Raw genomic sequence first — 27,987 nt, 5'->3', positions numbered from 1 at the left:
ATCACGCCAAAATTTCATTATTTTCTACCTTTTTTAACTTAATTTTTAGCTTTCAAGAAATTTTATGTATTACCAAAAGACCCGCCAAAACGATTACAACTAAAAAAGGTAAATATAGCATAGATTTGGACAGGAAGTGAATTGTATTTTGAGTTAAAGAAAAAGGGAGAAACTAAGATAATTTTGTGTGTGGGAATGTCCTAATGAAGGACATGAGCATATTAACAGCCAATTTTTGGATAACATGCTTGTCATTTATAGTATTTTTTGGTTACGTTATAGGTACCGAAAATGAAAAGTTTGTTGAAAAGACTATAATTAATAGATTACTTCATAGAAATAGGTATTTCTTGGGATATGAGTTGGAGATAGAGGTAGATGAGGATTTGAATAAAAAAAATGACAGGTTTGTTTCTAACGAACTTTTGGGATTATTACAAATTCCTTTTCTAGAGGACATGTTAGTGGTTTCAACACAAGGTATGTGGAGAACAAATAACTGGGGAGAGCCTCCTAGCACCATTTATACTACAGGGTCAATATTGGACTTGGGATTTTCTGATGCAAGTTTAGTTTCTGAGGATTTTTGGTCATCTTTATTAAATAGAGTTTCTTCAATAATGTGTAATTCCTTGACAGTCTTTAATAATGCTTTGAATAGAGAAAAGAGTTGTACTCATATTATGAAGGGTAACAATCTGAGTAGACAAATATGCAATAACTATGATGACACCTTATGTATGGATAATTTAAATTGTTGGAGGAAGATTTTACCTTGTTTGTCATTGGACTATTCAGGTAAGGCAGGGTCTTATGGTATTCTAAAGAAGATATCTTTGGACTCCTTTGTAAAAGCATCATACAAATCGATAGGATTTGAACTTAAGAAAAGAGGAAGCAAAGCATATTTTAGGATTTTCTTTAACATAGTTTTGAAAGGAAAGCCTTTATCTATAAATGAAAAGAGACAGAACGAGACTTTGTGGGCATTAATAGGCCTTGAGGAGCCTGAATACGAAGAATTTCTTTGTCCAGTTTTTATAGAATCTAAGATCATCTATTTTTTGAATAGTATACTTGAGAAAGAAAAGTTATTAAGGAATAACGATATATGTAAGATTGTTTCCTATAACCACCCACTACGGGACGATCTATTTAACTTGGAAATAAATGCCTTAAAACTAAATAATTCTACAATTAAATTAGACCTGGAGTTTTTAAGAGAAATATGTGGAGTGACGTGGATTAAACATATTTCTGCTCTGCATCCTCAGAAACAACTTGAAGATAAGTCAAAACTAAGTTTTCTACACATTGATAGATCCTACGTCAGATCAGTAGTAGGAAATGACATTAAGAAAGATAGAACGGAAGGAAGTTTAATAATAGGTATGGATAATCTTCTTTCTGAAAAAAGTATAAGAATCTGCCATTGGGAACAGTTCCCAAGGTATATTAATCCTTGGTTCTACAAGACTCGAGTTTTGTCAGCAAGATCCAAAGTGATCAAAGATATCCAAGATATTCATGACAAAGACGGACAAGTGCTAATTTTGGACTCTTATAAGGCCTTCGAATTTTTAAATCTTAAAATCTACAAATCTCAAAACATATTGGTAAATTTTTGCATTAATTTAGCACCAAATACAAACGTTGTTGTTATATTCAAGTTTCAAAAATACTTCCTTCCACTTGAATATCTAGGTGCAAAAAGTAAAAGAGGCCAGATCTCTCCTCCTTCTGTATCTTATTGGAAAATTGAAAAAGATTCTAAGGAAGATAATGATGATTACAGAACTTTTTATCACAACATAAATATAATCCCAACAATTTTTTTGGATCATACAATGACTTTCAACATTATCGCAATTACAAGTGCTTTTGTCATTTTTGGAATAGTAACTACAACTAGGCCTATTCAGCTTAATCTTAAGAACATCTCTATAATTTAATTAATTGGATGAGAAATTAAACAAAACCCAATCTTTGTAAATATTTATTGTTTTTTAATGGATCTTATTGTAATTTTTTTTTCACACATTTTCTTATCTATATTTTTTAGACGATTTGGCGCCAATCTACCTTTATATACCGGTAGCTACATGCGGTACCAACTGGTTAGGCGCCAAATTATAGCAATAATAATTAAATAACTAGTAAATAATAATAGTCAAGTTTGATAATTAAGTTAGAATTTATTAGATGAGTAGAACATTAAAAGCTAATTTAACCGGTCAAAATTGCTTTAAAGTTGTTACAAATTGTAGGTAAAATAAACTTAGAATATATTTAGGACAAATTAATATTAACAAGAAATCAAGGCAATCTAAGTATTGATATAATTGCCATTAAGAGGTGGAGATCTTGTAGATATTAATTAAAGTTTATTTGCGAATTCAGCGTCAAAGATAAGATATATTATTTGAAAATGAAAGGTAAGGACGTGTTATCTACAGATTCAGAGACAGAAGATCGCTTTTCAAACGAAGGATTTTCTGACTCTGATTTGGAGTCTGAAGAAGGAGAGGAGATAAGTGAAGAACTTGTACCTGACTTTGATCAGCAAAAGGATGAGGAAGATGAAGTTGATATTAATATTAAGAGAAGTGAGGATAATACTATTGGCCCATTTGGATTGAGAGTTACAGGTGAAGATTTGGAAACAATAAAGTCAAGAGTAGAATCAATTGTTGAGTATTTGGACTCTAAGGGTCCTGGTAAAGTATCTATAGAATATCAGGGCTCAAGTTTAAGAAAGGCATCAAGAAGTGAGCTAATGGCCAAATTAGCAGATGACGTTTCAATCTTATATGGATACAATACTGAACTTACAAATTACATACTAAGTTTGTTTTCTCCAAAAGAAGCTTTGGATTTCTTTGAGGCAAATGAAAATAAAAGGCCTTTGACAATTAGAACTAACATGCTCAAGAGTAGAAGAAGAGATTTAGCCCAGAAATTAATTTCTAGAGGAGCAAACGTAGATCCTACTGGTGAATGGACCAAGGTTGGTCTTACAGTGTACTCCAGCAGTGTTCCAATCGGAGCAACTCCTGAATACCTTGCTGGACATTATATGATTCAAAGCGCCTCTAGTCTTATACCAGTTATGGCCTTGGCTCCTCAGCCAGGTGAGAAGGTTCTAGATATGGCAGCAGCTCCTGGTGGTAAAACAACTTATATTGGACAATTAATGAAGAATTCTGGTATATTATATGCAAATGATCTGAGAAAGGATAGGTGTACTGGTTTAATTGCTAACCTTCATAGAATGGGCATTAATAATAGTATTGTAGTTAATATGGATGGTAAAGAGCTGGGATCATTCCTTCCAAAGCTTGACAGAGTACTTCTTGATGCTCCATGTACTGGTCTTGGAATTATTGCAAGAGACCCTTCTGTTAAAGTTAAAAGAAGTGTCAAGGAACTTGCTCAACACTCTCTACTTCAAAAAGAACTTCTTAAAGCTGCCATCGATATGGTGGATGCCAATAGTAAAACTGGTGGATATGTAGTTTATTCTACTTGCTCAATCTCTATTGAGGAAAATGAAATGGTTATAGACTATATTTTAAGAACCCGTCACGTTAAACTGGTTCCTTTAGGGGTTGAAATCGGATCTAGTGGTATTTCAAAGTTTAGAGAACACAGATTTAACCCTACAATTTCCACATACACTAGAAGAATATATCCTCATCTTAATAACATGGACGGTTTCTTTGTTGCTAAACTTAAGAAAATTTCGAATGACATTCCTAAATTAATTAAAAAAGACAGAAACAAGTCTAATAACTACATTAAAACTTGGGGTAAGGAGAAGTGGACCAGTGATCTTATTCACAAAATTGACCCAGTCTCTCCCTGTGATTATTCTAAAGAAGAACAAAGCAAAATTGTTCAAAAAGACTCTAAAATACACACTACACCCATTAAAAAGTCAAAAAATAAACCAGGAAAAAGAGACAGAATGCTTTCTCGTTCTCTTAAGCAAAGTATAAACCAATCAAACTCGGAACCTCTACCAAAAAAATCCAATGTCAAAGTAAACTAATGTATGGAAATGGTTATACTATTTTATATGCATGAATTTGGCGCCCAATCAAAAATGCATGCATTCTCAAATTGTAATGCATGTGAAAAAGGCACAGGTCAATACTAACTTATATATTGGCAAATTGACCATATAAAAGATGTACAGGTAGTTTTCCCCCTGTATTTTAACCGATTTAGCTACCTTTAGGAGGTAAAACAAGTAAAAATAAATAAATACGTCTTTTTAAATAGTTTTTTGTTTTCAAAATCTTGTGCATTAGTTATAACAGATATAATTACAAAAAAAAATTAAATCAATTTACCGCCAAATTATTCCCGCCATCTGCGAACCACATTTTTTGTAGGCTTAGCATAAATTGTGAATTTGAGGGAAAATAGCATTTTAACCGTACGAATTACTGGCGTCTTCGGCGCTAACTTTTGGGGGGGAAAAAGATAATTTTCTTTGTGTTGTAAAGGTGATACATAAGGAAAGGATCAAGTGATCACAACGATATAATATTTAGAGTTTCTCAGGATAATAGACTTAAATGAATCCTGAGTACGACTACTTATTCAAACTACTTTTAATAGGCGATAGTGGTGTAGGCAAATCATGCTTACTTTTAAGATTTGCTGATGATACCTATACTGACAGTTATATTTCAACAATTGGCGTTGATTTCAAGATAAGAACAATAAGCTTGGAGAACAAGACAGTAAAATTACAGATATGGGATACTGCGGGACAGGAGAGGTTTAGAACTATCACTTCTAGTTATTATAGAGGGGCACATGGAATCATTATTGTTTACGATGTTACAGACAGAGATTCTTTTGATAATGTTAAACAATGGATCCAGGAGATTGATAGATATGCAATGGAGAATGTCAATAAGTTGCTGGTAGGCAACAAGTGTGACCTTGTAAGCAAAAGGGTGGTAACTTCAGATGAAGGAAGAGAGCTTGCAGATTCTCACGGAATAAAATTTATAGAAACCTCCGCTAAAAACGCCTATAATGTTGAACAAGCATTCCATACAATGGCAGGTGAAATCAAGAAGAGAGTTCAAGTAAACAGTCAGAATACGAGAGGTTCTGCACAACAAGGTCCCAAGTTAGCAGGAGCTCAGCCAATCAAACAAGGCGGCTGTTGTTCATAGATGTATACTTATTCTTTAAATAGAATCATGACTTTTGGAGCTTTATTTATATGTGACCGTCAATAACAAGTTTATTTTCAGAAACACAGATGATTGCTACGTTACTATACATTGTTAAAACACGAGGCTACACAGTGAAAATTATTAAATTGATATAAGATGGCCAATATTTATTTGCAATCTTAGATCCGAAGATTATCAGCTTCGAAAAATATTATTTTCGGTTTGTTACCTATATTTATATATCTTTAGGTAACAAAAAATTGCAGTGTCATTAAGAACTTCATGACTTACTTAAGGCTGTGTTATTACTCGTTTCCGGTTTTGACTTGCACTTCTTGCGTTACTATAGCGTTTTCTTCTGATCTTTATTGTTATTTGATACCTTTCAAACCCCTTCTGAAAGGCCGCGTTACATGTGAATTGGCGCCAAGCGCCGGTCAGGCGCCATGGTCAATTCTGTCTTTGTTTAGATATCACTCTGAAACTCTGTGGAAGTGAATTTGGGATGGCATCAATAAAAAAAAATTCTTTATAATTTCTTTTTATTATTTGAGCAGGCATGTAAGTTTGATACTAGCAGTGGTTCAGTATGATGAAACAAAGATTCCCCTATTGAATCTGTTAAAGAACAGTTGAAAACAGAAATCTTCGCTCAAATTTCTGATGAACCATTCGATTTTCTTAGGAAATTGTATTTCAAGCTAATTTAATTGACTTATGCTACTTGCAGAATCTATAAGGCTTATTAAGGATGTATTTCGAAAATTCTGGATACGCTTATAATGCTATTTCTTAATGATATTGAGAATGTGAAACAGATTTCAAGTGGGAGGGATTAATACTAAAATAATCTAAGTGATGAATTTATATTACATGTTAGGCTTGAAAATTTTTTTGGTGAAATAAAAAGAGTTCTGATAGTTATTTTAGCTCTTCCTACCATCATTTGTTAACTTATAAAAATGTCTTAGTACCGTAATGTAATTCAGCTTAAATAATTTGTTTAATTTTTAAGGTTATATTTTTGAGTCTGGCAGTTTAGTTTTATTTCATTGTAGTTATATTTTTATTGGCCTTTATTTTTGTGTTTACTTGGGTAACTGGTAGTCATGTATAATATAGCTTTTGGCGCCAAATGCTTTAGAAATCTTATAATATAAATCAGAGGTTAAAAATGCCTTTAGGAGGTTTCTTTGATTATTAAAAAAAAGAGAAAATAGAGAAATTAGATAGGTAGCAAGAACTATATCGGAAGATCATATAATATTCATAGAGTTCTTCGTAGGTGGTAAATAGGAGTAATATAACAAATAAGGCTTGAAAGGTAAATTACAGGAACTTATTGGAATACAAGCTTAAGAATGAATTGTTCATCATTTTCAGTCTTGGCTTTAGGGACATCATTCACAAGCGGAAGGAAGTCAAGAGAACTTTGGGAGAAGATATCTAATGAGAAAGCGAGGCTGCAAGAATATGATAATGTTGCAGAGAATTTAGGAAAAGAACATAATGATAGCAAGGGGGAAACAACAGTAAATGAAGATTATATTGTGAATAAGAGAAACTCAATGAACATAGCTGTGGATGGAGACAACAAGACTCCACCATTACTGACATTTAATGAGATGAAAGAGCATGGAAACCTCCCAAATTGGGTTTTGGATAATATTAAGAGTATACTAAAATATCAAAATCCAACAGCAATTCAATCTCAGGCAATCCCGTTGCTATTTTCTGGTGTTGATTTACTCGTACAATCTCCAACTGGGTCAGGAAAGACTTTGTGTTATATTCTTCCAATTCTTGGTAGATTAAGGAATGAGAAGGTATATTGTGCAAATTTAATTTTAAGTCCAACAAGAGAACTAGCACAGCAAATAGTTCGTGAGATCAAGATAATTTTGGATATTCATGGTAAGAAGTATCGTTGTAGGTATATTAGTGGTAAGATTGATAAAGTTCAAGAAAGTAATACAAAAAGGTTGGATATAGCAGTTTCAACTCCATATCGTTTGGCAGATATTTGCCGTAATAATATAATTAATTTGCAAGGATGTTCAATGATAGTTTTAGACGAAGTTGATAAGTTACTAGATATGGGTTTTGCTCCTCAAATTGATGAGATACTTTCACATTCAAATATTCCCAAGGGTGGGAAGGTTCAGATTGCGGCATTTTCCGCAACCTTACCTCAGAATGTAATAAATTTAGCAGATTCTATAATGAAATCTCCGATTAAAGTAACTCTTGGTCATAGACTAGCTGCTTCAAGTACAATAATTCAAGAACTTGTTTGTGTAACAAAGGATGATGCTAAAATTGAATCATTAAGACAACTTATTAAGCAAGGGAAAATAATGCTTCCTACTCTTGTCTTCACAAACAGCAAGGATGATGCTCAAAGACTTTTTAAGAAGCTTATGTATGATAATTTGATTGTAGAAGCCATACATTCTGATATGCCAAAAGTAAGGAGAGATAACATTATTCAGAGGTTTAGAACTGGCAAGATTTGGATCTTAATATGTACTGACTTAATGGCCAGAGGGGTTGACTTTAAAAATGTTTCTTGTGTGGTTAACTATGATTTTCCACATTCTCCAATTAATTATATTCACAGAGTGGGGCGTTGTGGGCGTGCTGGAAGGACTGGATATGCAATAACTTTCTTTACTTTGAGAGATATTCCAAAAATAAAATCCATAGCAAAGGTTATTAAGTCTTCAGGGGCAGATGTACCTTCTTGGATGCTTAAAGTTAAACTTAATAATATCAACAAATCTTATTTTAAGAAACAAAAATAGCTTTTAAAACATATTTTTGATGGCCAATTGATAGGAATGAGACATGATGCTCTACATTTTTATAATTATGACTTTTTGGCTTTCTATTGTTTCTTCCAATATTAGAAATTTTATTTTTTATAAATAATTTAATTGATTTTTTTTTTGACACGTATTTTTTTTTATTTACTGAAGTTAATTACGTAATATTTTATTTTTTTGTGCTTTTATTTACATGTTTACTTGCATGTACCGGTGCTAATAAAAAAGTGGTTTGCATGTGGACAACACAATCACATACCGGGCAAATTATGCAAGGAAAATTGCAAATGCCATGCAGTTAATAATGCAGATGTAACAAAGTGCAAAAAAAAAGAAAATTAAAAAAAAAGGGGAAAAGTAGAAATTAGTGAAATTAGATATTTTTGAAATTTTTGGAAAAGTTTTGAGAGTATTTAGTTGAAACAAATGTTGATGGAAGAAGAAAAAAAGATTTAGAATTAATAATAATAATTAATGCAATAATAATTTGAATATATTATTTTGGTTTGGAGGAATCTTTAAATTACATTTTGATGGGTAATAATATTAAGAGAGAATAAATTAAATAATGTTGAGTTCAAAAATTTCAAAATATGTCCAGAATTATCTTAATAACAAGGAAGTAACACCAAGTGAAGCTAAAGAACTTTACCATAGATTTGAAAGAGTATTGAACAACAATGAAAGCTTCAAAAAGGTGAGTTTTTCTCTAAATATTTCATTAAGTCGAGTTGAGGTCTTCGATTTGGAAAAATAGAAATGAATAATTAATTCATTAATTATTTTTAGGTTTGGTCAAAGTGTTTGATTGTTCAGGATGAGTACCAAAAAGAAAAGAAAAATATTATTGGAACAAGAAAAACAGTAGATATGATTAGAAACAATGCATTTTTTGGAGTAAAAGAAAATTTTAAAGAAATTAAAGATTTGATATCTGAGTATATGAATGAAGCAAGCGGATTATCAAATAAAGAAGAAGATTATAAAAGACAATTAAAACAGATTGATGATGATATAATTGAATTATCATCTAAGAGGGTTAGACATGAAGATGAATACAAAGAAAAGTTGGAGATGAAAATGAATAGCGATAAGAATTTAAGTAGTGTAATAAAGAAAAACGAGGAATTATCACATGAATTAATGATAAAGCAGGTAAATACGGTGGCATTAGAATCTTGTTCTAAGGTGAAAAAAAAGGAGATAATGAATTTAGAGGAAAAATTGAAGGAGTTCGAAGACAATACGAGATGTATACTTGGAATGATATCGATGGAAAATACTGCAATATTATCAGTGAGGGCAGAGTATACTCAAATAAATGAACAGAAGAAAAAGATGGTCAAAAACTTGGAAAATGAGAGAGAAAAACTGATTCGAGTTGCTAAGGATTCAAAAATAAATATTGAACAATTGAATAAGAAAATACTAACTAATAAAAAACAAATATTACAATTAAAAGGTGAGGAAAGTAAGAAAATTGAAATCATTGAAAAGTTAAATGAACAATTGGTAAATATAAAAGAAAAGAACACATTGGAGGATTCGAATCTGGATAAGATTCAAACAACAGCCAATGCAATAAAAAGCCAGTTAGCTCGTCTAGAAGAAAAGATGAGAGTAATAAAGTATTTATGGGAAACTAAAATTGATTTCAATATTCATGAGGTATTTGATGATAAGGAAATTTTACAGCAAGCTAAGAAGAAACTGAGTGATAAAAATATTGATATTTCAAATTATATTAGAGAAAATGGAGAGTTAATAATCAAGAAAAATGGCTTAATAGAAGAGATTGAGATATTAAAACAAAAGTTATCAGAACAGGATTTCAATTCAAATAAAATACAAAAGATCGAAATTGAATTATATGAAAAGATCAGTAAAGCTAAAATGCTTAATTCTGATTTACTTAAAAGACAAAGAGAGTTGAGCAACATAGAAGACAGAATTTCAGAAAGCAAACAAAGACTATTCAAAATAAAGAATTTGTTTGACAATATATCTAAAAAAAGAAGCCAAGAGACAAGGTAAGTTGTATAATTTAATGATTAAGTGGTGAAAAAGATGATAACTAATGATTTCTTTGATTTCTTATTTAATTCCTAGACAAAAATATATCAAAGAGTTAACAGAACTAACAGAGAGATTGGGTAAAAAACTTATACAGACAAATCCTAAGGTGAATATTACAATCGAAAGCATATCATAAATAATTCGTACAAACCTCAATCCACAATTATTATCTAAGCTTCGAATCAAATAATGTCTCTAATCAAACTCATCAATACAAAGAAAATGTACGTATTTAATAAGTATCAGTTATCAAAAATCTAATACAAAAAAAAATCTACTTGTGTAATGAAGAATCACCTCCAAAAATGCTGTCTCCAACACTATTATTATCTAAAGAAGAATATGTTCAAGGCAGATTTAATTTTGGTTAGGACCAGATAAGGCCTTAGCAGCGAGAGCTGTTTCAGATTTCTGTTTAATTGACTTCTTAAGAGCACGGTTTGCTGCCTTTTGACGTTGTTTAATTGCATGGAGTCTAGTGCCTGGGATTTGTGCTAATCTTGCACTCTTTCTAAGACTAGTGTATGCTGGGTTTAAGCATGCTCTCTTTGAAAGATTAGTCAAGTTATTCTTCAAAGTCTTAGTTCTTTTAATGCCACCCATACATCTGAATCCACGTAATGGTCTTAGTACAGACTGAACTTCAGTGGAATTAATGATACGGCTAATATCAGCATTAGTCATTGCTGGACGTGGTAATGTGTATCCAACCTTTGATGATGATCCATGAGTATAGCTACCATAAATTTCCTGGAGTCTCTTAATAGCGTCCTTGGTGAAGATGGTAAGACGACCGAAGGTGCCTCCTGGGGCAAGTCTCAATAGGTTAAGACGCTCAACTGAACATGTATCAACACCCTTAATGTTTCTCATGGCCTTAACAATACCATTATCTTCAGCATAAACAATCAATGGACCTACAGCACAGACTCTTCTTCTGTTTCTCATCTTACCCTTACCACATCTGATGGCAATAGAAGATTCAATACGTTTCATTTCCTCTTCGAGACCTATTAAATTAAGAGGATAATAAGTTAGAATAGTTACTAAAGAGTTGATTAATTGGCCAATATCAATAAGGAAAACTATTACAGGTATGTGAAAATATGGGTATGTATAGCTGTTTCTCTTTATAATGACAGTTAATTTGCATAGTTTCAGATATAAATTAAAGGAAGCATTCTCAACAGTTAAATACTTCAGTATGAGCTGGGTAACTTCCAAAATCATCCCAAAAAAGGCAAATTTATCACATAACATACTTGTTTGAAATTAACAAGTAATTTTACAAGAAAAGAATGTTTCGATGCAACAGCATATATAATCATCCAATTATCCCATGTATTACATACATACCCATTGTAATTCATATTTCCAATCACTTATTGGCCAATTAGTATCAAAACTTACCGAAATTCTTAAAGAATTCAACAGCAGCACTTGTTTTGTTGATGTTCTGGATTTCATTGGAGATAACTAAGGGTAATTCTGGGACATTATTGATACGGTGTCCACGAGCCATTACCAAAGATGGGCATCCAGTAGCTGCAATAGCTGCTGCAACTGCATGACGCTTTTCAGTAGTGTTGATCTTTCTGTGGAATCTTCTGTAAGTCTTGTTTGGACTGAACATATGACCACCACGACACATGTTACCAAAAGCACCCTGGCCTAAAATATTGAAGAGAATATTATTTCGGTTCAAATAATGAAATTTCAAATACTCATGTTAAAATTAATACGGTTCGCTCCATCAAAATTTGATTCAATCATGATCCAATAGAAAGACGGATTGCCAATATCTTCTGGAAAGTTATTGGTTAGTTCAGACCGCCTGTGATAGATCCAAAGGACTACTCCTTTTTCTCTAAAAACAAGCAGCAAAGAATCGTTTTATCCACATCATTATTCAGTGTGGTGCACGACTTATTCACATCATTTACCAAAAGCCTCCCCATTTAGATGGATAATCCTCTATTTGGACTATAAACAGTATTCATATATTTCGGATGTGGTTAGTTGGAAAATATTACTTTTTAATAAAGAAGATAATATGTGGACATAAGTAAAAAGTGTAGCAGTTAAACTCATACACCAGTTATTTAAATATCCATTATCCCAATTAAACCAACCAAATAAGCGAACCATATAACTACATGAGATTTACTTAGAACGTACCTGATCTGCTAGTACCAGAAGCAGAAACACGAGGAATACGAGCAACGGCTCTACCTGTACCCCATGACTCAGCGGAATGTTGGTGACCTAAAGTAAAAGATAGAAATTAATCGATGTTCAAAACGGTCAAATTACAATGTTATTTGTAATAATATCGAAATATGAGTGGCAGATAAATGATCAGAATCTACTATCTTAGAAATAATGAATATTTCTTCAGAACATCATGAGAATTCAGATGTCCCTATCAACAGCTTTCATCACGAATGGCCAAACCGTTCATATTTCCTTTAGTAAATCTCAAAAAACTTACCTGCTTTAGTAGAAACACCATAAGCTTGTCTCTTGTTCTTGGACATATTGGTAAAAACATAACGAACAAGATCATGTCTTAGTGGAGAAACAAAGACGGTTGGTAAAGGAATGCTGGAAACAGCCTTTGTAGAATCATTGGATGGAAAAACGCTAACAATTGGCCTTGCGAAAGTCATTTCTGGAAATAATTTGAAATTGCAAAAGTTCCAAAATTTAGAAAATGTAAATTTAAAAGAAAATAAATCAACAAATATTCAGGGCAAAAAATTGCTTTAGATGGCTTTTTTAAAACAATTAAAATATAATATAAATAAATAAATAAATATATATATATATATATACAAATATTTATATATTATAAATATAAGTATAAATACAAATACAATAATATTTATATAATAATATAATTCAAATCTATTTACGATTAAAATTAAATTAATATTACAGGATGGCGCCATAAAGTTTCGGTACCGGCCTATTGTCGTCTCGCATTCAGGCGCCAATTTGATACGATGATGCTATTGGGAAAAACGCATTATTAAACTTAGCGGGAGTGGGGAAGAAGTGGTTACATCAAGAAAAAATGAAGGTAATGCATTGGAATTGAAATTGAAAATCTCTCTTCTTAATTTTCAAATTCACCCATTAAATTCAATCATTCTGGAACGTTCCCAGAGAGGAGAGCTTGGGGCAAGCGAGGAATATAATTAGAAAACACAATAAAAGAGAAATAAAATAAAAACTCTGAAAAATATAAAGATCCTCCTCTATCTAAAAAGAAAGTGAATTCTTATTAAATGAAGTAAATTTTGAAGAACTTCCTCCATTTCTAAAAACTAGTTAAAAGTTTATCAGTATTTGTTAAGAATTCTTCACCTTAATAGAATAGTAAATAATCAATGTCCAGAGACCCACATCATAATCATCATAAGCACAACCCATATTACACCAGCATAATGCACTAAGAAAGTATAGTTACATGAGACCGATCCATTACTCAGACAAGGCCAGTGCAGTAATTGATTTCAAGGAGAAATAGATAACATTATTTTGTTCCTTAACATATTTAGGGATTATTATTCGAGATCATAAAATGGTAAAGCCAAAGGTCTTTTTTCTGCAAACATATATATCTATTACCAGTAATAACATATGGAGATAATTTTTAATGGTAGGAGAGTGAGTATGAAACAAGGAGTTTAGAACGAGATTTGGATTACATCTGAATCACAATTGCATATATTAAATTGGCCCAAGAAATAACCAAATACTCAACTCATTGTTAATGATTGCAAAAACTTCATAGCTCTATCACTCCTTCTATTATCCTTACTAACTTCAAGCCAAGTCATTTCCCTAGTAATTAGGTAGAAGAGGAAAACCTCTTCATCCCTCTCCTCCTGCTTAAATTATAAAACGCTTCGAGCCTATATAAAAAAAGCAGTGAATCTTCCCTTAAGTGATCATGTTAATATAAATCCAAAATTAATTGGGCTGATCTGTGATTGGAATATGGTAGGGTCAATCATAATACACACCAAGCATTGTTTATAAATAAAGGTGGTAATTTTCTTAAAAAGAGACCTTTTACTTAAGAGGGATGAATCTGGAAGAACTGGTTGAGCCAACACCTGGCTTTCCGTGACGTACTGGCTTGTAGGTAATAGAAAATTCTCCGAGGTACATTCCAATCATTTCTGGCTTAATTTCAACAGTAACATAAGTCTTTCCGTTGTAAACACCTGCAACAGAACCAACCATTTCTGGAAGGATCACCATATTACGTAAATGTGTACGAACAGCAACAGGTTTTTCTCCCATTGGACACTCAGCCTTGGACTTGCGGAGCTTTGCGATAAAAGCAGCAGTTCTTCTGTTAAGACAACCTCTGGCTATCTTACGTCTTTTACGTGCTGGCAAAAGCTCAACAACCTCGTCCAATTTCATGGTAAGGAGTTTGTCGAGGTCAACACCTCTGTAACTATAAGTTCTGAAGGTTCTCTTCTTATGTTCAACGTCTGCCATTTTTTTTTCTTCCAAGTTGAAGTTTATTTCTTAAAACAAGACTTCTTGCTTGTTTCCAATGGAAATTTGGCCTAATAATTCTTTTTTCATTTACGCGGAACGGAATTTTATGTTATTTAATAAGATGAACGACAATTTATATTTAATTAATTACTTTTTGACTATATAAAATTGTAGACAGAAATTTCTTTACCATTAGAAGTTGCCGCCTTTTTGTTTAAATTAATTTTCATTTACTGATACATTACATATAACAATTATTAACATTAAATTAATTATAAAAATATATTTTTTATGAGACACGTTACCTATTTTTATTTAAACACCGGCAACATAGGCGCGCAAAACATGCAACAGTGAAACAAAAAAAGATCACAAAGAATGAAATGTTGAGAAAATAAAAATTATATTGGCTTAAAAATCTAAATATCATTATGTTGCTTGTTTCATTTACCAAGATTTTGAGTTAGTCAAAGTTTATACTAATGGCCAGTATCGGCTAAATATTACTTGAATTCATTCATGATCTTCTCTAGCTTTAGTCCATTTAGTGTATATATAAACTAATAGTTTGAGAATTAATAGGAAAAGTAGTAGGTGGCCCAACTTAAGTGTAAGACGAAAATTTCCGTTTTTCATTAGATCCTGATAAGATACTTTTTTAAGAGAATTAATAATTATTTTAAAGTTTCTATGGATTTGTGTAGTGATGATAAGAAAATCTCCAACACCATTACTTATTCTGTTAATGCTTCCAGTCTCCACCATTCTTTTATAGTAATTTTCTGCAAGATGTAGATCTTGGTCAATTCCAATCCCAAATTGAGCCATGAATGCCAAATTAAAAGAAGCTTCTGAAATGGAAGAAATCATCCATCTGGAAGTTATTAGAGTATTAGAAACAATCTTATAAAGGTCTAAAGCTGCCATATAATTTGGAGATTCCATGGAAGCAATTTCAGGCTCCAGAGGTCTAATCCAGCTGGGAGAGGAATTCTTTAGGAACTTAGAAGAAAGTATATATTTAAGTTCCACTCCTTTCCCATAATATAAATAATCTCCATATTTTACCATAGAATCAACGTTCTCATTATACATTGAAAACTCTAAAAACATTTGAGGTAAATACCACTTATTTCTAATCTCTATACCTTTTCCACTATTATTTTCAATTTCGGTACCTATATGGGTATCGGAATTGATATCTTCAAGATCAGGAAAAAATTTTAAAAGTATTTTTGGGATAATCTTAGTTGAAAGGGATTTGAACCAGTACTCAGCCTTGTTAAGTCTCGATGAGAAATCTGGAAGAGGAAGCCCAATTATAGACAACACCCATTCAAAATGTCTGTTATTTTTGAGGTCTTGATCCAACAAAGAGGCTAAATTGGACAAGGAAGGATCATATCCTGTGAATGCAAGTTTCATTGTGTTTAGGATCATTTGATTCTTTTCAATTTTGTTCTTGGATCTGGAAAAGTTATTAGTAATTGAAATTAAATTTGTAACCCAATTAGATCTTTGTAAGACTCCTCTCAAGAATCCTAAAGCTGTTTTGCAGTCTTTGTTAGTACCAAGTCCATTCAAATTCAACTGAGAAAGTGCATAGGCAGATGGAAGATGACCTTGTTCATAAGCTCTAGTATACCAAGAAATCGCATCTGAATATGATTGTGAAGTACCCATACCGGTAAGATAAAGAGACGCCAAATTGTATTGTGCATCAGTAAAAAGGTGAAAGGCACTTTCATTAAAGTGATGAAAGGCTAATCTAAAGTTCCTCTCAAATCCTTCACACCCGTGAAAATAAACATATCCCATACCATTATGCCCCCCTGGATCATTGTATATGAATGCTGAAATTGAAAAATACTCAGCTGCAATTTTTAGATCTGGGGTGGTACCGAGTCCCAATGCATGCATGTAACCAAGTAATCCAATAGCTTCACCATAAATCAGTGTAGAAGGGGTATCTAGTACAACTCCAACCATTGATTTGGCCTTATCGGCAATTTTTCGAAGATATTTATAAGCTCTAGTAGTATCTTGCTTGAATCCATCTACTCCTAATAGGTACCTTTTAGCTAAAGCTAATTGGACAGTTATACTTCCAGACTCTGCTAAATTTATAGCCAGATCTTCACGATTTCTATTTTCTTTTAGATTAAAGAGTTTCTTTAGTGGTTCCCAGTCTGGAATTGAGAGACGTATTAGTTGCTCTTTTTCTGAATGCCCTTCTTTTTTAAAAGAAACTGAAGTTTTCGCTGTCTCTATATAGTTAGACATAGCGGCTTCACATGATTTGGGGACTCCTAATCCATGTTCATATCTAAACCCCAAAGTTAATTGGGCACCGGTATGTCCAGATAAAGAAGAGAAATATAAATATAGATTTGAAAGTTGAATGGATTTGGCTATATTCTTGAAAATAGTCTCATCATTTTTGCGATTCTGACCGGAAGAATACCTTGTTATTAGAGATTTATACTTTTCCAAGAACTTTGGGGCCTCTTCTTGTGAATATGGGTAAAGCTTACACGGTACCGGATCGTCACGCTTTGTTAGGTTTTCTATTAAAACACTTTTGTTTTTGGCGCCAAACTCACTAATGCTGCACTCTAGAGCATCCAAAAACGGAAAAAGCGTGTAAACCATTCCCATACAAAATTGACCTTCAGAATTACCATAATCTGACGATACCTTCCAGTATGATATTGCTGTAACAATATCTTGATCCACATATAATCCTGTGAAATACATGTCTCCAAGCATTTGAATGCATCTTGAATCTTTGAATTCACACTTTTTTAATTCTGTATATAATTTCTCGTACTTACTTTCCCTGTATAACTTTTCATACCAATCAAATTCTTGATCATGATCTGATTGAAATTCGGTACCGTATATTAAGGTGAAAAAAATAAAAATTAGTGTAATTTCTAAAATATTAAAAAAGAGAACCATTGGTGGTATTCTCATTTTTTAATTCTTTTAAAAGTTTATTTGTGTGCTGGAATCTGCTTTGTCTAACACTTAATTAACCTCATGTCAGGATGATTCCTAAGCCAAAACTCTTCCTCTGTTCCTCCTCAGATTCATTCTATTTCAAGTTTTTGAACTTTAGAAAAATTAAACTCCTTTTTTTCTCGTGGTATTGGACTTAAAGTAACCCTTTTCCACTTCTTTTAAAAAGTAACCAATAATACTTAGTAGAAAAACTAGATTAGTATTTCAAGTAGCCTGACTACTGTGATAATAGAGCTAAAGTAATATTAGTAGATGCTCCTACAATTAAGTAAAATAACACCTATACCTAAAATATGACTCATAGTTTCCCGCCAAAACATGCTAGGCCTTCAAACCTCTCTATAAAGGAGGGGGGCTATTGGGTGGGTATTGGTGGGGAGTGGAGCACAAAAATTGGGAGGTTATTGACCTACAAAAGAAATTATAAGAAAAGCTGCAGGAGCGACAGTTTTTAACAGTGGTACAGAAAACCAATTACAAGTAGGGCAACTTCTAGAATGAGATAAAACACAATTGGGTCGTTGCAACAACATAAGAAAAACACTACAGAATTAAAAAAACAAATATACAAAAGCAGAATTATCAAAAAATATATAAAACATTATTTTAGAGGTATTCAACTTAATCCTTAATTATCTTTTAGTAGCACTAGAAATAATCTTTAAAGCTTTAGTAAAATGCATGTTGTTGGCGCCGGCGCCAAAGTGTGTGTGATTCACATTATTGAAGGAAGGACGAGTTACTGATGATAGGGGGGTGGAGTGTGTCAGGAGCATCTTTGGATGAGTTTTTTGGCTTTGAGAGAAAATTAGCAATGTTGTTGTTTTCGATGTTAGAGTTTTCATCGTCTTGTAGGTTGTTTAAGGAGGTAGTTTCACTGAGTTTGGATGAGGCGGAAGAGGAAGATGCGAGAGGTGCGTGAACTTGAAGAGAGGAGTTGTTCAAAGAAGCAAGTTTGCTGGAAATGCTGTTGTTAAATCTGTGGATAGAAAGGTTGAGAGCTTTTCGGATGACTGTTGTGTTTCCACTGTTGATTCTTTGTTTGTTGATATGGTTCCATGCTCCATTAGCAAGGGGATTTGGGGAAGGAGTGAAGCAAGGTTCTGTAACGTATACTTCATTAGATTTGTCGATGTAGAGATTCATTCTCACCTTGTATTGTCTGAGTTCGTCTGAAGTCAGAGAGTCTTCGCTCCAATTAAGAGATGTAACTCTGTCGTTTTGCCACGACTTGATCCTATTGTCCCTAGCAACAGTGGAAATGTACCAGGGTCTTTGGAATACATCTTCCAAATCCATGAACATACAAGAGTCTCCAAAGATGCTGAATGGGTCTACATTTCTTTGTTCCTTCATTTTTGGGATCCAGTTCATACTTCTTGCCCAAAGAGGAATCTTCTTCTGTATCTTCGTAGTCTTGAGTCCACCGCTACCTCCTCCTTCTGTCCCACAGCCCTGTTGTTCATCCTCACTGTCTGTTAAAACGTAACATTCATCGGGATTCACGGGAGGAAGTAGTTTCAGACGTTTATGGTATCTCCTACAGGGGCTCTCTCCTATTCTAAGTTTGTCCTTTCCCTCTGTTTCTGAACTGCAAAATCCTTTGTTAATTGGAGTCTTCACCAAATGGCCGAAAGCCGTAGATCCTCTGCTCTGTCTGATAGTATTACTACTTCCCCCACTACCATTGTTGTTCTCTCCAGTTCCAGAGGCTATTGACTGGCCTGGAGGAACCCTATTTGCAGAATGGTGTAAAATGGACCTCAGTCCACTTTTCTTTACGTGGCTAATCCTCTCTGGCCTAACAAAGCCATTCTCTCCCATTTCTACTCTGTTCTTATCCAGAGGGGTTCCTTCAAGTCCTCCCTTAAGAACTGGAGTCTGCTCTCCTTCGGTAATCTCCTCAATACCTTTTTCTTGTATCCGCTCACTGGTTTGCCTTCTGATTGGTCTTGGAGGCAGGGGTGAATCCTCATTAGCGTTTGTAGTAGATTTAGAGACTCTTTCTTTCCCTACTACGGCATGATTCTCAACCTCCCCCGAACCAATGGCTACTGAAGTCCTTATAATTTCCTCTGATAAGACTTCTCCCTGAACCTTTGAGATTGAACTCCCTCTACCTCCACCTCCACATCCACCTCCTCCTCCTCTTTCTCCTCCTTCTCCTCCTACAACTCCCTCTCTCTGGGTCTGATGAGATACTGCAGTAGGGACAATCGGAATTGGAGTCGAAGGAGTAAGGGCCAGTAATGGAGGGCTTTGAAGTGGAGACAATCCCATAGACATAATAGCGTTTGGAGGCCCTGGGGATATCACATCCTCGTTGGAAATAGACTTGAATGATGGTTCTTTCCTAGAAGTCATCTCTGTCTTTGTTTCTGGGGCTGACTCTACAATGGAATTAACTTCCACCTTTATATCAACATCTCTTTCTGCATCACTTTTAGCCAACAAACCGTCCAAAATGTTCATATTATCTAATTTGGTTATTCCTAACTTCGTTCCAACTGGGTTCTTACTTTCTTCATTCCTCCTCCAAATTGAAGAAAGCTTAGGTGTCTTGTTCTCCCAAAGTCGTTTCATACTCGCTACAAACCCACTCTCATCCTTGGTTTTCTTTGGCTTTGGGCTCTCCAAGATTTGCTCGTCTTCACCACTAACCTTAGAAGCTACTATACTCTCTGTGACTTCTTTCACCTCACTCAGCTCTCTCTTTAACTGCTTGAGCTGGATTTTGCCTGCTTCCACAACTCTCCTCAAAAAGCCATTCACTACATCATTTATTTCTTCCTCAGTTGGATCCACCTCCATTTCAGGAAGATCCACATCACACATACGATAATCCAAAAACGATAAATCTCCCTCGTTAAATCTTGCCTTCAATCCTTCAAAGTTCTTCTCCATTAGTGAAAATGCCCTATCCAGCCTCTTTAGACTTGACTCCTTTGCTCTCTCTAATAATCCAATCATTTTTCTAAGGTCTTCCAGGGTCGCTACTTCCATTCCTCCTATCTCTCTGCAATCCACACCTTTTCCACTCCTCTCTAAGTCTGCCATCTCTGCCTTTTTTTCAGTCCTCCTTTCTCTAATGTCTCTGTTTCTATTTATCTTTATCTCTACCTCTCTTCAATTATCTCAACTTACTCTCACCTCAGCCCCACACTTTTGCATGCACTTACTTTTCTTTCTAATTATTTCTCCTCTTCTTCCTATAGCCCCTTAGAATCCTGCAGTTAGACCACTCTTGAAACCAGAACTAAAAAATAAACCAATATTAACCTTTTCTGACACTTCTTGTTACCTTACTCAGGTTTGGATCTTTAAAGCTGTATTTAAAAGACTGCAATGTGGTTCCTACCTATAGATTTCAATATTCAATTAAGTTTCAGCTTCTCAGTTCCAAATCAATACTTTTCCTTTAATTGCTTTTCCACCCTTGCCAGTGAATTTTTTCACATTTATCAAATTTTATTTTGTTCTTCCTACCCAAACCCCTCCCCTCTCCACCCCCTTAATTACTTTTTTTCCTTTTACTTAAATGTATAATGAAAAAATAATAAAGTGGCGCCATCGGGCGGGCGCCTACATGTATTATATACCAGTATTGAAAAAAAATAAATGGTACCAAGATGATTTTTTCAATTTTAATCAATTCAAAAAGGAATAGGTGGGAAGTTGGAATCAAATGCGAATTGATTAAATCTTAATAAAAGGAGAGGCCATTTAATTGACAGTAGTAAGCCTGTCACCCTTTTTTTGTTACCAAACACAGTTGGCGCCAGTTTAACTTGAATCTTGGGACTTGAAGTTCCATGAATTTTTCAGCTTCTTGTTCCAGATCTGACTTTAAATAACCTAGTTGTATATATATAAGTGTATTTATGTGTATTTGGGTACTTGAAAGACTGAAGGGTGAATAATTTAAGATCATGATTTCTATTGAGGGGGACAACAATTTAATTAAGCAGTTAAATAACTGTTTAAGTTGTCTTTTAAGAGGATTTAAATGCCAGGATGTGCTGGTAAGAATCACTAATGAGTATTTAATGCTTTATTCCTTTCCATTTGGTGGGTTTTCTTCGTGCTTCCAGTTCAATTTTGATGGTAGACTGTTTGATGTATTTGAAACTGGAGATATTGTAGAGTTCGAACGAATATATAAGGTAGATTCACTTATTAAATGTTTTAACAATACCCAATGGATTAAAGCCACCAGATTTATTTTTGAAATTTGTGGAAATGATGATGATACTTTAAAGGTTACTGTACATGGAAAAAATGGAATAGTAAGAAAGCACCGAGTATACCCAGTTATTGGCCATCAAGATAAAATTCTTCTTCATGAAATGATTCTCTGGAAAAGAAGACATGGAATAAGGATATCTTCTGGTCTTCTTAAGGACATATTTGGTTATATGGAGATTAAAGAATCCAAAATGACTCTCTCAATTTCATCCCAAGAATCTTTAATTTCTATTAAAGTTCAACCAATTGGAAACTTAGCATATGACATTCCAATAGCTGGACCATCGATTGGAACTGGAAATATTGGTGGAAATAGTATCTCAAATAACTCCACCTATCAAGATATTCAAATCAAAAAAGAACAAATTGAAACACTGAGTTTGTGTAGGAGTATTCTGGAAAACAGTAGTTTCACTTTCAATTCTAGGGAATTTAAGGTTGCTATTGCTTTAGCAGAAAATTGTCAACTTCCCGTATTCCTTACTCTGAGAGCACCAGGATCTCCCCTAATTATTTCCATTGGCCAAAGAGCCATTATTGACCAGATGTGCGTCTCAGATCTTGAAAAAAATATTATACCTTTTGAATATCATTGGGAGAAGCCTCTTTTCCAGTCACAGCTTTTTGAAATTGATAATGATTACATCGAAAAGACCCAAATCACTACTGGATTCTCAGCTGTCTTTCTCTTATCAACTGCCATAAACCCAGATTCAACTTCTGACCCAATAACCTCCTTTAACTCTCCTAATGAATACAATGAACAAGATGTTCAGGACCAGGACCAGGGCCACCATGTTCCCATGAACATTAGTCAAAAGTCCGAACCTGGGAATCAAAATTTCGCTTCTTTTAAAACCAATTCAGACATACCAACAGATAGCTCTCCAACCTTCTCCAAAGTCATCCAAGAAGCCCCTTCTGAAGATCACAAAACTGAGAATGAAGCTGAAGTTCTAAATTTCTCTTTCTCCAAACTAAATCACTTCGATCTTCATGAAATGTTTCAAAGATTTGGAATTGAAAACCAGGATGGCTCTGGAGATCTTGAAAACTCCAGCTACCCTGCAGTTGAGATCCCCCCAAAAGATCAGGGAGTCAAGAGCTTTGATTGGATTGCCACTTTAATGTGGTAATTTTCTAGCTCTCTGAAACTATCATCCTTGTAAATTTCTTATATTAATTTTTTCGATATAATATTTTCTTCGTTCCTCTCTTTCTCTCCCCCTTTTTTCTTCTCTACTCTTCTTATTTCCTTTACTGCTCTTCTGTTTTTTTCTCTCCCTTACCCTATTAATCATGAATTGGATGTTGCATGTAGGGAGATTCGCGCGCGCGCCAAACGCCCCGGTCCTTTTAAAATAATTTGGATGCTTAAAAGCTTAATCAAAATATTGAATAATTTTATGGAGACAAATTAGTAATAAGGTGCTTCAATATATTGGAATAGACCACGAATGAACGGAGAGAGCAAACATCTCGAGGTTCAGGCCAGTGTCACAAAGTCCAAAAGTACATTTAGTCTTTTTGATTTAGGTACTGTAATCCCTGTCCCACCAGGGGAATCTTGAATCCAAAGTCCAAGATTGATAAAGAAAAAGAGAAACTTGAACTTTTGTATATTTCGGGAGGTACTTGTTTAAAAGCCCTATTTCTTCATTTTTTGATAGTATGAAAGCCAAGCTAACTTTTCCTTACTTTCTTCATATTCCAGTAATAAGTTGAAAATAATCGTCCACCAAAGAAGTTTTCTCATATATTTATATATTCATAAAAACATACATCAAATGTCTTCGCAAGTTTTGGAAGAAGTGGAACATAATAGAGAGGCTGAGAACATTGGTAATCGCTCAAATTGTTACTCAGAAAGCCCTCAAGTCAACCTTAAGAACCAAAATGGAGGCCAATTCCTAACTCAAGTTGGAGTTCCATCTCAGGTATCTGAAGTTGCTGACCTTGATTCCTCTGAAACCCCCATCACATTCTCCAAGAATTGGTTAACCCTTGAGTCCGAGCAGCTAAGATTTGCAAGTAATTCAAGCTCTTTAAGTCTTCCTGTAAAAAGAATTTCACAAGAAGATTGGTCTGGTTCAGGTCTTAATGGGAACTCTGATGACAATCAGCTTGTGATACCTTCTCTAACAACGAGAAAGATTCGACAAATTTTAATGGCTTCCAGAAGATTAAACTCAAACCAACAAAAACTTGAAATTGGGGGAACTACTTTTGGATACCATAGAAAGCACAACCTAACTTCATCTTTAAAGTCCACAGATAGTATCTCAAGGACTTCAGTTTCCTTCCAGAGCTTTAGCCAGTCAAATGAATTAGGAACAGTGAGTAAGAATGCTAATCTCGATCAAAACCACTTCAACTCTTCTTCGGATAAATCCAATAACTTTCGTTCACCTAATGATTCTCAAAACCATAGAATTCAACAAAAATCAGGATTCTTGGAATCTTCGAATATTGCAAGGAGTCATAAGTTATACCAAGGAGGAAGCTCAGATATGTGTTTTTCACAGCAATACATTTCCCAGGGTCAATGCCATATGGATATACTCAAAGAAGAAATACACTTGATGGAACAACTGGAGCAAGGAGTATTACTATTTAACAACTCGCCAGAAGAGGGAATCTCTTATATGATAGAACATGAACTTTTGGAGGATGACCCTCTATACATTGCAAATTTCATCCTCCATACTGACTTCTTAGACAAACGTAAAGTTGGAGAACTTTTGGGAGGGCATTCCAACCTTTCTTTGAGTATACTTAATAATTATGTCCACTTATTTAATACCAATTCTTTGGAACCAGATATCGCTTTAAGGCATTTCTTATCTCGATTCTTTCTTCCAGGGGAATCCCAAATGGTTTATAGAATTCTAGAAAGATTCTCTGTTAGTTATATACGAGACAATCCAACCACTTTGTATACCTCAGATCAGATTCACACACTTTGTTATGCTTTGGTAATGTTAAATACATCTCTCCATAACTCCCATGTACGAACAAAGATGACTAAACAGGAATTCATCAATATGTGTACACACTCCAATCTTCCAGCAACAAGTACTCAACTGGAAATCATGTATGATAGAGTTGCTGATAACGAGATAAAACCATTATTGTCCCCTTCTGAAAAGGTATATGGAAGACTTTCTAGAGATCCAAAAGTCTTGAGAGCTAAACAGGTATCCGAAATTAATCCAACTCTTCTTCAAAAAGGAACTGTTTTTAGGAGATTCATAAACAAAAATAGCTCACATAGCATAATTGCTTGGATATCTTCAGATTCCAAATTCTTCTGCTGGAAAAAGGTCAGAAGTAAATCAAGTCACTTATTCAACCCAGGTAACTTTGTTAGTAACATGTCTCCCCAATTTAATAAACTAGTCAGTTACAACAAGAAACGTATTTTTAAATATCCAAATAGTAATAGTAATAATAGCAGTAACAATAAGGTCACAGATTCCAACATTCTCCAAAAAGATCAAGGTCAATTTGAAAACCAAAGCCGTATACTAACAAACCATTCTAGAATTGCAAACAAAATCCGTAAAGCTTTAGGAATGGATATTTCTGATCTTTCCTGTATACTCCTTGATGATATTATAGATATTAATGTGGGTGTCTCTAGTAAGATCCATTTAGATCGGAAATCAAGTAAGATCATGAGAAAGGGAACTACAAGCTTTTCCTCATGCAAAAACAATGTAAATCATTTGCAGAACGAACTTGAATCCAAATGTTTCTCACTAATAATTCGCTCAGGAGAATCCATTAACCTCTGTTCTCTAGACTCCACCTTTCCATCTTTCCTTATATGGGTAAGATTTTTTCACCAAACCATTCTCAAAAACCAAGAAACCAAAGAAAACAATGAAAGCCATGATAGTAATGTTATGACTGTTTACGGAATCCCAAACTTAGACAAAGGAATTGAAAGTGACCTATTGAGAGTATGGCACCATGGAATTTTCATACAGTGGGAAAACCACTGGAGCTTAAATTCATTTATAAACTTATGCAATTCTGAACTTCCCAGTTCAGTTCCTCTTTTAAATAAAGAGGCTCTACCATCAAATTCAAATTCCAATTCCGCTTCTGCTTCTGCTTTGTTTGGTTTCCAAGCTGGGCCATCTCCTGATAATAATCCCACTAACCTGCTCCAAGAAATAGTTTCTGTGCAAAAAGAGAACCTAATCTCAAGTACTGCGAGCTGTAGTAAGCCAAAACCAAAAGTATCTCCTGAATCCAAAAAGGTAGCTTGGATACAAAAGAAAGGAAATAAACACAGAACTCTTCCACAACAGTCATCCTTTTTACATAAGTTTAAGAACATATTTAATCTTCTCAAAATAAAAAAACCCAAATATGCACTTCCAAGCCATAATCTGCACAATAAATGCATTAACTACCAAGCACCAATATCCCATCTTATTCTACACCTCTGGGTTAATAATATCCCCTGTTCCTACAGAGGAATTCTCTGGAATATTGCAGTAGGAAATCAACTCCAAATCCAAATTTCGACTTTTAATCATCTTTTAAAACTCAGAAATAGTTTTCTGGCAGACTTGTCAAAATCATATAGCCCCCCCAAATGTGGGGAAGAGCACATGTGCATGCATACATGCATAGAAGGCGGGCCCCTTAAAGAGGCATTTTTCATTCATCTTAAAAGATTTCATAGAGATATTTCAAATGTATTTCCTGAACTCCATTCGTTTTTTATTGGAGCTGGAGCGGTCTTGGGATACAGAATTTGGGAGCGAATGAAACCCAAACAAAAATCAAAAAGCTCAAGACAGAGACTAATAATTGCCGAACAGTCTGACTCTTCCTTTACCCCTGCTCCTTCACCTTTAGGCGGGTTTTCTCCAATGTCACATATTAACCAGAGTATTCTGGAGGGTGAAGAAGATTCAGAACTTGAAAGTGTATTGATGTTTTTTAACGATAATCCGAGCATATACAGAATTGACCAGAGCACAAAAATTCTGGTTGAATGTTTCATCCTGTACAGACCTGATATAGGTTATGTTGAGGGGATGAGCCACATAGCGATGATTCTTTTACTCTTTAATATCAATTTAATGGAAGCTTTTAAAACTTTTACCAACCTTTTGCATAGCTGTTACTTTTTGGATATGTTTATGCTCAACCACAGAAATGTAAAAATGAGGTTGGACTTTTTTGACATGTTATTTAAAGAATTAATGCCCTCTTTGGCCTGCCATTTTGATCTTCTCAGTATCACATCGGACACCTATTTAATTTCATGGTTCACTTCTTTATTTTCTACATGCATTCCAATCCAAGTTATTCCCAAAGTTTGGGATTCACTTTTTCTTTTTGGAGAACCGTATGCCTTCCAAGTTGCTCTTGCCGTTCTTAAGTACCATGAACACAAACTAATTATGACCTCCTTTGAAGGGTGCATCTCCATCCTCCACAGTATTCCATCTACGTTTGACTTTAGAAGATTCAATCGTGCCCTTGAGCAGTTTAATGGGACTATTTCCCATAGATTTGGGCTCTGGCTTGCCGCTCAAAGACTTTCCGAGCAAAAAACAGAGCTAATGGAGGAGCTATTTTAAAGCCTAATATAACTCTTTTAACAGGAAAAAAAGGGAAAATCTTGCTTTGTTTCTCTTTCTACTAAGTGATTTTTCCTTTTTATGAGGAACAACCCAATTCCTCTAACACAACACTAGTTATACTCATTATTAACTTTTATATGCTCTTTAATTATACAATATCTAAATCCTATATTCTAATTTTCTATTTTTCAAACTCATTCCTAAAATTACTTTAAAACCAGTGAAAAACCTAAATCACTTTCAACTACTTTCAATTCCCCTCCTTTTCTCCTAATTTCCCCTAAAAAACTGTCTATCTATTTACCTTTCCTGTTTCCATTATTTTATTCATTTATGTTCTTCCTTCCCAAAATTTTCCATGTCAGGCTTTTCTTAATTTTCCTGACAGCCGGAGACAAGACGTAGATACCGGTATAAAATTTCTATAATTTATTACCGGCATGTGTGAGTTTTATAAAAAATAGATTAAGGTCAAAAAAAAAAAAATAG

At 34.1% G+C, this 27,987-nt stretch overlaps 11 protein-coding genes across 11 annotated transcripts; 7 read left to right on the top strand and 4 right to left on the bottom strand.

Annotated features, from left to right (window-relative positions):
* Positions 1–212: 212 nt before the first annotated feature.
* On the top strand, positions 213–1,952 carry cubi_02453 (PIG-T family protein; the record flags this gene model as incomplete). The annotated part of the gene is made up of 1 exon (XM_029019464.1): positions 213–1,952. One exon carries the CDS (start codon positions 213–215, stop codon positions 1,950–1,952), a length of 1,740 nt encoding a protein of 579 aa, XP_028874585.1.
* A 476-nt stretch (positions 1,953–2,428) lies between these two features.
* On the top strand, positions 2,429–4,051 carry cubi_02452 (RNA methylase; the record flags this gene model as incomplete). The annotated part of the gene is made up of 1 exon (XM_029019463.1): positions 2,429–4,051. One exon carries the CDS (start codon positions 2,429–2,431, stop codon positions 4,049–4,051), a length of 1,623 nt encoding a protein of 540 aa, XP_028874584.1.
* A 532-nt stretch (positions 4,052–4,583) lies between these two features.
* cubi_02451 (Ras small GTPases RIC1 YPT1) lies at positions 4,584–5,195 on the top strand (the record flags this gene model as incomplete). Its single annotated transcript, XM_029019462.1, has 1 exon — positions 4,584–5,195. One exon carries the CDS (start codon positions 4,584–4,586, stop codon positions 5,193–5,195), a length of 612 nt encoding a protein of 203 aa, XP_028874583.1.
* Positions 5,196–6,559: 1,364 nt separating this feature from the next.
* Positions 6,560–8,002, top strand: cubi_02450 (EIF4a-1-family RNA SFII helicase; the record flags this gene model as incomplete). Its single annotated transcript, XM_029019461.1, has 1 exon — positions 6,560–8,002. One exon carries the CDS (start codon positions 6,560–6,562, stop codon positions 8,000–8,002), a length of 1,443 nt encoding a protein of 480 aa, XP_028874582.1.
* Positions 8,003–8,591: 589 nt separating this feature from the next.
* cubi_02449 (restin) lies at positions 8,592–10,235 on the top strand (the record flags this gene model as incomplete). Its single annotated transcript, XM_029019460.1, has 3 exons — positions 8,592–8,720; positions 8,813–10,053; positions 10,133–10,235. The coding sequence occupies 3 exons, from the start codon at positions 8,592–8,594 to the stop codon at positions 10,233–10,235; spliced, it is 1,473 nt and encodes a 490-aa protein (XP_028874581.1).
* Positions 10,236–10,456: 221 nt separating this feature from the next.
* On the bottom strand, positions 10,457–12,768 carry cubi_02448 (60s ribosomal protein; the record flags this gene model as incomplete). The annotated part of the gene is made up of 5 exons (XM_029019459.1): positions 10,457–11,109; positions 11,510–11,770; positions 11,842–11,904; positions 12,278–12,364; positions 12,591–12,768. 5 exons carry the CDS (start codon positions 12,766–12,768, stop codon positions 10,457–10,459), a joined length of 1,242 nt encoding a protein of 413 aa, XP_028874580.1.
* A 1,411-nt stretch (positions 12,769–14,179) lies between these two features.
* Positions 14,180–14,617, bottom strand: cubi_02447 (40s ribosomal protein S15; the record flags this gene model as incomplete). The annotated part of the gene is made up of 1 exon (XM_029019458.1): positions 14,180–14,617. One exon carries the CDS (start codon positions 14,615–14,617, stop codon positions 14,180–14,182), a length of 438 nt encoding a protein of 145 aa, XP_028874579.1.
* Positions 14,618–15,133: 516 nt separating this feature from the next.
* cubi_02446 (uncharacterized protein) lies at positions 15,134–17,596 on the bottom strand (the record flags this gene model as incomplete). Its single annotated transcript, XM_029019457.1, has 1 exon — positions 15,134–17,596. One exon carries the CDS (start codon positions 17,594–17,596, stop codon positions 15,134–15,136), a length of 2,463 nt encoding a protein of 820 aa, XP_028874578.1.
* A 768-nt stretch (positions 17,597–18,364) lies between these two features.
* Positions 18,365–20,701, bottom strand: cubi_02445 (uncharacterized protein; the record flags this gene model as incomplete). The annotated part of the gene is made up of 1 exon (XM_029019456.1): positions 18,365–20,701. The coding sequence occupies one exon, from the start codon at positions 20,699–20,701 to the stop codon at positions 18,365–18,367; it is 2,337 nt and encodes a 778-aa protein (XP_028874577.1).
* An 872-nt stretch (positions 20,702–21,573) lies between these two features.
* Positions 21,574–23,025, top strand: cubi_02444 (uncharacterized protein; the record flags this gene model as incomplete). The annotated part of the gene is made up of 1 exon (XM_029019455.1): positions 21,574–23,025. One exon carries the CDS (start codon positions 21,574–21,576, stop codon positions 23,023–23,025), a length of 1,452 nt encoding a protein of 483 aa, XP_028874576.1.
* A 651-nt stretch (positions 23,026–23,676) lies between these two features.
* Positions 23,677–27,495, top strand: cubi_02443 (cytohesin-like protein; the record flags this gene model as incomplete). The annotated part of the gene is made up of 1 exon (XM_029019454.1): positions 23,677–27,495. The coding sequence occupies one exon, from the start codon at positions 23,677–23,679 to the stop codon at positions 27,493–27,495; it is 3,819 nt and encodes a 1,272-aa protein (XP_028874575.1).
* Between the last annotated feature and the right edge of the window lie 492 nt (positions 27,496–27,987).

This window comes from Cryptosporidium ubiquitum (genome assembly GCF_001865345.1).
Source record: "Cryptosporidium ubiquitum isolate 39726 chromosome Unknown contig_4, whole genome shotgun sequence".
Taxonomy (NCBI): domain Eukaryota; phylum Apicomplexa; class Conoidasida; order Eucoccidiorida; family Cryptosporidiidae; genus Cryptosporidium; species Cryptosporidium ubiquitum.
Note: the sequence above shows the minus strand (reverse complement) of the source record. Positions and strands in the feature narration are given on the sequence as shown.